This window comes from Schistocerca serialis, chromosome 11 (assembly GCF_023864345.2).
Source record: "Schistocerca serialis cubense isolate TAMUIC-IGC-003099 chromosome 11, iqSchSeri2.2, whole genome shotgun sequence".
Taxonomy (NCBI): Eukaryota; Metazoa; Arthropoda; class Insecta; order Orthoptera; family Acrididae; genus Schistocerca; species Schistocerca serialis.
This window is the reverse complement of record NC_064648.1, coordinates 43,546,479-43,558,982: the sequence shown is the minus strand read 5'-3', so window position 1 is coordinate 43,558,982 and position 12,504 is coordinate 43,546,479. Positions and strand designations below refer to the sequence as shown.

At 38.8% G+C, this 12,504-nt stretch overlaps 1 protein-coding gene across 6 annotated transcripts in view; it reads right to left on the bottom strand.

The window, feature by feature from the left end:
* LOC126427287 (zinc finger protein 83-like) overlaps positions 1–12,504 on the bottom strand; it is a 183,177-nt gene that overhangs the window by 146,502 nt on the left and 24,171 nt on the right. For all 6 annotated transcript variants that reach the window (XM_050089567.1, XM_050089568.1, XM_050089564.1 and 3 more), the window contains exon 6: positions 4,872–4,919. In XM_050089567.1, the coding sequence (XP_049945524.1) occupies positions 4,872–4,919 (48 nt within the window). The remainder of the gene's footprint in view (positions 1–4,871; positions 4,920–12,504) is intronic.

The window sequence follows — 12,504 nt, the reverse complement described above, 5'->3', positions numbered from 1 at the left end:
CTACAGTATCAACAGCACCCTTTGTGTTGTTATAGTGGGCTATTATTAAAGGTTTTTTTTCACTTTCCACGTCATCTTCTATGGAGTGATGCATTATTGATATAAGAATTACTGCTCTTCCTTTCTTAGGTACATGCAAAATGAGCGTGATGTGTTTGGTAAATCCATACAGCGTTGTTCCAACTTCACGCCTACAGGAAGGCAAGAAAGATGCAGGAATTTCCTTTCGGTTCTTCTGCATTGTTCCCACTGTGGTCAAATCATTTTTCTGTAGCACATCTGCAAGTTCGATTGACACATACCGGTTATCAGCAGTGTTGTTTCGGTTAGCATGTGCTATTGGCTTGCACAATCTGAGGACAGCCTGAGTGATAATGGCATATTTCTTCTCATCTGGGGAAGGTCCTACTCCATCAGTACCTTTTCCACAGTAGAGATAGGTGTTGAAGATGTAGTTAGTCCTGGAGTCAGCTAGGCATTGAAGCTTCAGGCCATACTTCGCCGGTTTAGATGGAATATACATTTTGAATTTACAGTGTCCTCTGAAACCGATTAGCATTTCATCAACTGTAGCATTAACCCCAAAAATATAGGATCGCTGCAAATTTTCGTTGAATTTATGTAGAATGTTTGTTATAGCAGCTGCTGGATCAGAAACCTTATTTAACTCCATGTCATCAGGGTTGTCAAATCTCAAGCAGGTGAGAATTACAGCAAATAATGCTGAAGATATAGTGATAAGGAAAATAGCATGGACAGTCCCATCAATACAAAAGAGAGAACATATGTCTTAGTTAATCAATTTGAATACTGAAGTGTATATAAGAAGGTCGATGAAACTCTTCATTTCAGACATTGTACAAGGTCTGATTTCTGTTCTCTTCCTGTAGAAATTGGTCACAATGGAACTGAATAAGTTCTCTACACTTTAATTACAATCCAAAGTTATATACAAAGTCCTTGTGGACACTAAGTACAATCCGTTCTTGTAAATTTATTTGCACTCTCAAATTTTCCTCTGCCTCTCTTTTTCTTGTCTTTTATGAAATATTAATAAATACAGTACACTAATACACTGGACATTATTTCAGTTTATTTGCAGTGTAATATAAAAATTGAAAATAAAAAGATTAAAAGATCAAACAATGGAAAATCCAGGACAGAATGGAACAATATGGTGAAAAAAGCAGTTGCTGTGCATCATATAGCAGAGATGCTGAGTCGCATATAGGAGAAACAAAAAGACTGTCACAAATATAGCTTTCAACCAGTGAGGCCTTTATCAAAATTATAGACAACACACACACACATACACACTTGTACCAACATAACTCCTACACACATGACTGGAGTCTCAGCCAACTGAGGCCACACTGCAAGCAGCAGCATCTGTGCATCATGAAGTGAGCGGCAGCTGGGTGGGGGGTAAGGAGGAGGCTGGGGTAGTGAGGGAGAGGGATAGTAGCATAGTGGTGGCAGACAGTGATGTGCTGTTGGGTAGCATACAGCACTGAGGTGGAAAGAGGGTAAGGCAGCACACTATCTGATCAAAAGTATAGACACATCCCCGAAAACATACATTTTTCATATTAGGTGGATTGTGGTGCCATCTACTGCCACGGTCTCCATATCAGCAACTTCAGTAAACATTATACATCATCAGAGAGCAGAATGGGGCACTCTGCAGAACTCACAGACTTTGAACGTGGCCAGACGATTGGGTGTCACTTGTGTCAGACGTCTGTACACAAGATTCAAAACTCCTAAACATCCCTAGTGCCACTGTTTCCAATGTGATAGTGAAGTGGAAATGTGAAGGGACACTTACAGCACAAAAGTGTACAGGCCAACATCATCTGTTGACTGACAGATACCTCCAATAGAAGAAGAGATTTGTAATGTATAATAGGCAGACACCTATCCATTTAATCACACAGGAGTACCAAACTGCATCAGGATCCACTGTAAGTACTGTGATAATTAGGCAGGAGGTGAGAAAACTTGGATTGCATGGTCAAGCGGCTGCTCATAAGCCACACATCACACCAGTAAATACCAAACAATGCCTCGCTTGATGTAAGGAGTGTAAACATTCAATGACTGAACAGTGGAAAAACATTTTGTGGAGTAACAAATCACAGTACACAATGTGGCAATCTGATGGCAGGGTGTGGGTATGGTGAATACCCAGTGAACATAATCTGATAGAACGTGTAGTGCCAACAGTAAAATTCGGAGGCAGTGGTGATATGGCGTGGTCGTGTATTTCATGGAGGGGGCTTGAAGCCCATGTTGTTTTGCATGGTACTATCGCAGACCAGGCGTACACTGATGTTTTAAGCACCTTCTTACTTCCCACTGTTTAAGAGCAATTTGGCCAGAATACCATGGGTATTCTGCCATCCACCAAACCTACAGAATATATTCATCCATCCCCGTGGTATTCCACCATCCACCAAACCTACACAATTTACTCATCCATCCCCACACAACCCCTTCTTCTAACCCCTTAACCTCATGGCTCATACCCCTGTAATAGACATAGATGTAAGACCTGTCCTATGCATCCTCCCACCACTACCTACCTCCAATCCAGTCACAAATATCACCTATCCCATCAAAGGCAGGGCTACCTGTGAAACAAGTCAAGCAGTCTACAAGCTAAGGTGCAACCACTGTCTTGTATTCTATGCGGGCATGACAACCAGCAAGCTGTCTGTCCACATGAATGACCACCGAATAAACTGTGGCCAACAAACAAATGGGCCACCCTGTTCCTGAGCGTGCTGCCAAACAGGACATACTCTATTTCAATGACTTCTTCACAGCCTGTGCCAGTTTTTCTGAATTGCGCAGGTGGGAACTTTCCCTGTAATATCTCCTATGTTCCCATAACATCCTGGCCTCAACCTTAGTAAGTCATTGTCCTCTCCCATCCAGTCCATTCTCTGATCCCATTCCAGCATTACACGACCCTCATTTCTCTATCACACCATCATTTTACATTTCCTCTTTTCTGCATTCCCCTCCCCATCTCTCCACTGCCCTTCATCTAACCTCCCAACTGCACATGGCTGCCCTACCCTCTTTCCACCTCAATCCTGTGTGCTCCCCAACAGGATGTCACCCTGTACCTCCGCCACCCCTACCCCACTATTTCTCCCCATCCCCACACCAACCTCCTCCTCACCCCCACCTAGTCACCATTCCCATCATGCACTGGTGCTGCTACTCACAGTGTGGCCTCAGTTGCCTGACACTGCAGTCATGTGTGTGCGAGTTGCATTTGCACAAGTATATATGTGTATGATTGTCATTTAATTCTGAGAAAGGCCTTACTGGATGAAAGCTATATTTGTGACAGGCTTTTTGTTGTTCCTATCTGTGACTCAGCATCTCTGCTATATGGTGAGTAGCAACTTTCACAATATTGTTAGAAGATTAAAAGAATCATCCACATAGGTCTTGACCTAACAACCTTCAGACTACATGAATGTTGGTTGTCTACCATTTTTGACATGTCCGAAACGACAGACATGACACAGAATCTGCACCTCTTATAAATCATATGTAAATTAAAGGTGGAGAGGGAATAAAGGGAAGGAAAGGGAATCGATCACAGCTATTGGCTGCATTGGGACATTACGGAGTGAACATGTGTACCTGGATCTCCTGCTTACTAGGCAGGTTCAATAACCACTGCACCATCCAGGACATAACTGCATGGACTATCTTGGCTTGCCCCTCAGCTGATCCACACTCCCATCGAGCATCACCTACCCACAGCTCCTGTCCATGTCCAAAAGAGCAGACACCACACTTTCATATAATTTTATAGGCCTAGCTAGGCAATGAATCCAGCTACTTCAATGTGGATGCACAACTATGTCCTACCTCCTGTGGGAATCTCAGATGAGTAAATATGGAGGAAATGGACAGGGGCTGAGGATAGGTGGCACTCAATGGGAGTGTGGATCGGCTGTGAGGCGAGCCAAGATAGTCCGTGCAGTTGTGGTAACACTGTGTCCCAGATGGTGCAGTGTTTATCGCATCTGCCCTGTAAGTAGGAGATCCCATGTTCGAATCACAGTCTGGTACATACTTTCACTTGTCATCACCGATTCTGCATAATGTCCCAACGTAGCTGACAGCAATTATCGCTCCCCTTTCCTTTCATTTCCACCCCCCTTGACCTTCATTTACATATAACCTTCAGATTATTGTTTTGTATTCTTTTCACTGTGCCAACCACTCCCTATAAACTATACTAATATAAATGGCCCATGCCTTACCCGACCTGTGCCAAAATACTATTCCTTCTACATCCTTGGTCATCTGGAGTTCCCACTTCTGTCATTCTCATTTCTGGCCAAGCCCTGCATGTATCATAAATTTGTGCGAAATCAGAGATGAAGAAGTACATTTACTTCTCAGTCATGTTGTCCTCTAATCTGCCAAGTAGGGGAGTTGAGACTTTCTTTCGTTTCAAAGACGTCTGAACATTTTCCAATACAAACTACAATGGTGAGTACATAAGTTCAGAACTTGGGTTTATGGTTCCAAAAAGCAAGGAGCCCTATTTCCCTGCAGAAATCATGTACAATAAAACTACCCTTTCATCTGTAATCTATTTGACATTCCCATGCCTCACAACTAACAATGGATTAGCAGTATGAATTTTGTGTTTCCCCAAGTATCCACCTGCTGTATAAAAAATGCAGCACCTAAAGCTGAATGTGTTTTTCCTTGTGAATACTACACCCTCCTCCTCTGGAATTTGAGGTTCCACTAAGTGCACACAGAAACTAGACAAGAGATATATCCCGAGAAAAGAAAGACTTAAAAGACCTTAAGACATAGCAGTAGCTTACCTCCTCCATCTTAACTCCCACAGGATCATATTCGGGATTGCTGAACATCTGTAACAAAGAAATAATGTAAGAGATTCATTACTATTGTTCAACATGCAGTACATGCACACGCTAAATTCACAACATTAGGAATCTCTCATATGAATTATTGTATAAAGTGCTTTTCTTTAAGAGGATGAGGAGAATACACTAATGGCATGCACCAAATTAAAACATGACTCAAGATCACACACTTCTCTTAAAGTATAAGCTCAGTGTTTTTATTTATTCATTCATTCATTCATCCATTCATGAGGAAAAAACTATTTAGCATGTAACATATATGAAATAAACAAAATATTCTCAGAATTTAATAAGAATGTGATTATTCCAGGTCCAAAGAAAGCAGGAGCTGACGTGTGAATATCCTGAACCATCAGTTTAAGAAGTCGTTATTGCAAAATACTGTCATGAATGATTTACACACAAATGAAGTGACTGACAGAAGCCAACTTTGGCAACATTAATTTTGGTTTCTGGAGAAATGTAGGAACACATGAAGAAATACTGACCTCACAACTTAACTCAGCAGGTAAGAAAGGCTAGCCCCTGTTTATAGGGCATTTAGATGTATGGTGAGCTTTTGACAATGCTGACTGGAACACACTCTTTGAAATTTTAAAGGTAGCAGAGAAAAAACACAGGGAACAAAACTTATTTGCAACTTGTTCAGAAACCATTTTGGTGTTCTAAACGTTAAAGGATATGAAAGGAAGACAGTAGTTGAGAAGTAAGTGTGATCAAGTTGTAGCCTATCCCCATGTTTTTATACCTGAACATTGAGCAAGCAGTAAAAGAAACCAAGGAAAAATTTAGTTCGGGAATTAATGTTCAGGGAGAAGAAATAAATTCTACAGTTTGTCGATTTTATTTATTTATTTATTTATTTACACATCACGTTCCATAGGAGCAAATCTCCAAGGTCATGGAACATGTCATTACATGAAATTACAACATACACATAATAACAGAGGCATACCGACAATCCTCCTTTCCACGAACAATACGAGACTGGAATAGAAGGGAGAACTGATAGAGATACTCAAGGTACCCTCCGCCACACACCGTCAGGTGGCTTGCGGAGTATGGATGTAGATGCAGATGTTAGAAACCCAAGAAAAAAGTCAGTCCATTAGTTTAAGTAAACACAATCAACAATACAATAGGAATCAGCTTACTTTTTCAAGGAACTCCTCAACAGAATAGAAGGAGTGACCCATGAGGAAACTCCAGTTTTGATTTGAAAGTGGGTGGATTACTGCTAAGATTTTTGAATTTGACTGGTAACTTATTGAAAACAGATGCAGCAGTATACTGCACACCTTTCTCCACATGAGTGAAGGAAGTCTGATCCAAATGCAGATTTCATTTCTGCCGAGTATTAACTGAGTGAAAGTTGTCTATTCTTGCGAATAAGCTAATACTGCTAACAAGAAATGATAGTACGGTCAATGTCAAAATACCCTGACTCACGAACAGGGGTCGACAAGAGGTTTGTGAACTTAGACCACTTATTGCCCAAACTGCCTGTTTCTAAGCCAAAAATACACTTATAGAATGGGAAGCGTTACCCCAAAATATAATCCCATATGACATAAGCAAATGAAAATAAGCAAAGAACACTAATTTTTGTGTTGAACAATCACTTACTTCAGATACCTTTCAAATAGTAAAGATGGCAGCATTAAGTCTTTGAACAAGATCCTGAACGTGGGCTTTCCACAACAGTTTATTATCTATCTGAACACCTATAAATTTGAACTGTTCAGTTTGATTAATCATAAGCCCATTCTGTGAAATTAAAACATCAGGTTTTGTTGAATTGTGTGTTAAAAATGGTAAAAACTGAGTTTTATTGTGATTTAGCATTAGTTTATTTTCTACAAGCCATGAACCTATGTCAAGAACTGCACTACTTGAAACCAAGCCAATGTTGAACACAACATCCTTTACTACCAAGCTAGTGTCATCAGCAAACAGAAATATTTCAGAGTTACCCACTACACTATAGGGCATATCATTTATATAAATAAGGAACAGGAGTGGCCCCAACACTGATCCCAGGGGCACCCCCTACTTGACCTGTACCCCAGTCAGACCACACATCACAGCCATTCTCAACATTGTGAATAATGTCCTTTTGATGTCTGTTGCTCATGCAAGAGGTGAAACAATAGTGAGCTACTCCCTGTATTCCATAATGGTCCAACTTCTGGAGCAATATTTTGTGAACAACAGAATAAAATGCCTTCATTAAATCAAAAAATATGCTCAGCATTCAAAACCTTTTGTTTAACCTATCCAGTGCCTCAAAGAGAAAGGAGAATATAGCATTTTCAATTGTTAAACAACTTCTAAAGCTGAACTGTACATTTGATAGCAAATTGTGCAATATAAAATGATCAATTATCCTTACATACACAGCCTGTTTAATAACCTTAGCAAACACTAATGGCATATAAATAGATCTAATGTTGTCTACATTATACCTTTCACCCTTTTTACAAAGAGGCTTTACTACTGAGTATTTTAATTGTTCGGGAAACTGACCATTCCTAAAAGAAAAATTACAAATATGGCTAAATACAGGGCTAACATTTGCAGCACAGTCCTTTGATATTCTGTTAGGCACTCCATCATGTCGGTGAGAGTCCTTAGTCTTCAGTGATTCAATTATTGACTCAATCTCTCCCTTGTCTGTATCACAGAGGAGATTTTCAGACATCAATCTCAGAAAGGCATTCTGCCAAAGAAGTTATGTGATTCCCCGTAGAAACTAAATTTTTACGTAATTCACCTGCAGTGCTTCAAAAATGATTGTTAAATGCTGTATATATATCTGATTTGTCAATAACAGAAATATTTTTACTATGATCTGACTTTGCATCATCGACCTTGTGCTGCTGACCACACACATCCTTCACAACTGACAATTTTATCTGTGAATCAGCTATTCTATTTGCATACCATATACTCTGTCTTCCTAATAACATTTTTAAGCACCTTAAAATATTGTTTGTAATGGGCTACTGTAGCTTGACTGAATACTTCTAACATTTTGATATAATTCCTTATCCCACTAGTCAGCCACCCAGGCTGCCTGTGACTGCTAGTACCCTGTTCAGAACGTTGTAATGGGAAGCAACTCTCAAAGAGCATGAGAAATGTGTTAAGAACAGCATTATATTTATCATCTATGTTATCGACACCATAAACTTACTGCCATTTGTTCCTTGACAAGGTTTAAAAAACTCTCTACTGCTATTGGATTAACTTTCCTACATAGTTTGTAATTATATGTGACATTCGTGTGAGTACAAAAGCCTTTTAGTGTTAAAATTTGTGCATCATGGTCTGAAAGGCCATTCACACTTTTGTTAACAGAATTCCCATGTAGTAATGAAGAATGAATAAAAATATTGTCTATGGCTGTGCTACTGTTCCCCTGAAGCCTAGCTGGAAAAAAGGCAGTCTGCATCATATCATATGAATTTAGGAGATCTACCAACATCCTTTTACTTGCACCATCATATACAAAATTTATATTGAAGTCACCACACATAACTAATTTCTGGTACTTCCTGCAAAGTGAATCAAGAACTCTCTCTGGCTTGGGCAGAAGTGCTCTGAAATCAGAGTTAGGGGACCTATAAACAACAACAATTAGAAGTTTAATTTCACTCAATTCAACTGTCCCTGTGCAACATTCAAATATCTGGTCAGATCAGTGCCATGATAGTCTATGGACTCAAATGGAATACTGTTTTTTTACGTATATAGCCACTCCCCCACCCTGCTAGGGACTCCTTGAAAAACAGCCAGCTAATCTGTATCTTTGTAAAGGAAGCCTCTGAGTTGTCAAATTATTTAAGTGGTGCTCCGATATACCAATAATTTCAGAGTCAACATCTATAAGCAGTGCACTAACTTTATCTCTAATACCTCTTACATTTTGATGAAATACGGTAATTCCTTTACTTGGAAATATGTCCTCTGAAGGTGATCCCTTAGTTAGTGGGACTTCCTTTAAGTAGGTATACCTATCAGCTGACTTCAGTCTAAAAAAAGGTGCAGCTCTCACACCAACTACTACAGGAATTTTTCCACAAGTGATCCCACCGCCATCAACTACACTGTCACACTGGATAACACTGTAATCCTATCAAAGACAGAAAAAGACTTGAAAGTAAAATTGAACAGAACTGACACTTTCTTAAAGGAGCTTATACGATGAGTATCTACAAAATCGAAACAAGGGTAACGAAATGAAGTCAAATTAAATAATGTGATGCTGACAGAACTAGAGATGTACAGTCATTAATTGCAGAAGATGAGTTTTGCTGTTTGTATAGGAAACTGACCGATGATGGGCAAAATAGGAAGGGTATAAAATACAGACCTGCAATAGCATGAAAATACAGTTCCAAAAAAGTAACTTTTGTTAAGAGTGAATAAACAGTTATCTGTTAGGCAGTCTTTTCTGAAGTGTAGCCTTCTACAGATGTGAAACATGGAAGATAAGTAATAAAATGGATGATAATAGTGATTGATGATGAGAGATGAGAAGCACTTGAAATATGCTACTACAGAAGAAAGCTGAAGATTGCAATTTTAGATCAGATTACTAGTGATGACTGAATTAAATTTGGCACAACCTGACTACAAGAAGAAGTCAGTTGACAGGACTCATCAAAAGCAATGCGAAATTGTCAATTTGATAATGGCATAAGTGTGGCTGAGGGGCAAAATTTGTCAAGGGAGAAGACAACTTCACTAGAGTAATCCGATTAAAATGAATGTTAGTAGCAAATTATTGTTTACATCATGCACTACTGGTCAGCTGAAAGCTATGCTCGCCAAGAGAAGTGAATAAACAACCTTTGTCTGTCAATATGTGTTACAGCCTTTTGAGGAATTGTATCTTGTGCACCTGTTTCATTGATAGTGTTCTAAGTAACTACAAGTCTCTGCAGTTCATAAGAGATATGTAGCTGCACTTACTGGAAACAGAGCCCACTGGCCACAATGCAATCCATTTAGTACCACCACAACAAATGTACTATCCATTCTACAAATGTAATTACAGATATACTTAACAGAAAACTTTGAAATTGTTAGAGTGATCATTTGTGAAATATAGAATGGCCTACATCTTGCCAACATTAACACTTCTGGTCTTTTATCTGTGACGAAAATTAAATTAAGATGCCTACAAGTAAAACCAAAAATCCTGAAGACATGATGTGCTATACAACACAGGCCATTGCTGCCATAAGGTCCCTTGAAATTCAGCATACAATGCTGTCGGTCCAGCAGTCTGAGCACTTGTTAAACAACTGTATTAATGAAAATATGATCTGTGCCAGAGTTGCATGTTTGCTTACATTTGGTACAGTAGAACAAATGTTCTTCTCCTAATGGTGGGGAAATGGTTTGCAGTACTGTTATCTTGTGTACATGTGGATTAAGTGAAACACGTGTTGTCCCATTAAAAACCCCTTTGGACACACTTTCTGATGCAAGTGAATAAAACATGTAATTCCATTTCTTAAAGTCAGTGTAATAATTCAGCAGCTATAAACATTAAAAATTACTGAAGTCAGAAAATTCGCCATATTCTCTGCTATATCTCAGCTAACACCACAGCTCGCTAAATTTGCCCATTCTGGGTAGACTTGGGATTGGCATCTCCTTGTCATCTCACCCTGCATACTAGCAAAGTTGAAATCTTATTTTTGAAGTACAATATATTCTTTATTTTGTCTGTATTCACTGTTTTTCAGTGTTATGTTGAAAATTAAAATATGCCCATGAATTACATTACATTTATTGATATTGCAGATCATATTTATTCACATTATTAAAAAAGATACCATTCACAGTAGTCCTATTAAATCTAGTTATATAAAGAAAAACATAACTTGACAAACACTTTAAATTTCTCTTCTGAGACATTATGCAGACAATTCTTAAGAACTTCACTATAGTGTGAAATGAAGTCACTGGAGTCTAAATTAGACCATAGGAGATAAACTACCTTCAGTGCCACCACACACCAGACATTTGACAATGTACACATATCCTGCAAGGAAGTAAAACTGTTTTTGTGGATTTGTATCCCTTCAGAAGTCTTATAATATCAGCATTAACAAAGTTCATTATCCCATGGCTGAAACAAGAACCCAGAGCTACGAACACAGACTTAGTAAATGGATCTGTGGCCAAAGTAGTGGTTAGTCTAATCTGAAGATGCAATCCAGAGTGTTCCAGTGTTTACTTCTCCCCTGTCTGAAGTACTGGGTGATCAAAAAGTCAATATAAATTTGAAAACTTAATAAACCACAGAATAATGTAGATAGAGAGGTAAAAATTGACACACATGCTTGGAATGACATGGGGTTTTATTAGAACCAAGAAAAAAAAAAAGTATTGCTAGACGCGTGAAAGATCTCTTGCGAGCGTCATTTGGTGATGATTGTGTGCTCAGCTGCCACTTTCGTCATGCTTGGCCTCCCAGGTCCAGACCTCACTCCATGCAATTATTGCCTTTGGGGTTACCTGAAGTCTCAAGTGTATCGTGATTGACTGACATCTCTAGGGATGCTGAAAGACAACATCCGATGCCAATGCCCCACCATAACTCCGGACATGCTTTACAATGCTGTTCACAACATTATTCCTAGACTACAGCTACTGTTGAGGAATGATGGTGGACATATTGACCATTTCCTGTAAAGAACATCATCTTTGCTTTGTCTTATTTTGTTATGCTAATTATTGCTATTCTGATCAGATGAAGTTCCATCTGTCGGACTTTTTTTGAACGTTTGTATTTTTTGGTTCTAATAAAACCCTATGTCATTCCAAGCATGTGTGTCAATTTGTACCTCTCTATCTACATTATTCCATGATTTATTCAGTTTTCAAATTTATACTGAATTTTTGATCACCCGGTATATCATTCATCATACTTCTCAAAATCTTACTGGTGGGATCAACATAAATTCTTCACCCCCTTCCCACAATAATGAAGCAATCTTCACTTTTAACTTGGAAAACAGGTAATCATTTTATCTGCCGACATCATATGTCATAATATTTTTGCTCAACACATCACTACAAAAAGAACGGTTTGGGGAGTTCATTAATGTGGTGCATCAATTAAACTACATTTTCTGAAGTATGCGCATAGAAATAATAAAATGACCAAATACGGCAGTCTAGGCTACCCCATTGGTTGAGCACTAAGAGTTAATGTTATATTTGTGGTCTAGAAGTTATCAACTTTATACTTTTATGTATTTAACTGTAGCCTTCAGTTCCTACAGTCAGAGGATAAATATGTTTATATTGCGGGAACCTCTGAGTATGTTTAGTTGAATTATTGGGTAACTCATTGAAGAACATACAGAGTGAGGTGATAAAAGTCATGGGACAGTGATATTCACTTGTAAAGATGGCGGTATTATCACATACACAACACGTAAACTGAAGGTGCTTGGCAGAGTTGTCATTTGTTCTCGGATGATTCATGTGAAGAGGTTTCCATAGTGATTATGACCCCACACCGAGAATTAACAGATTTTGAATGCGG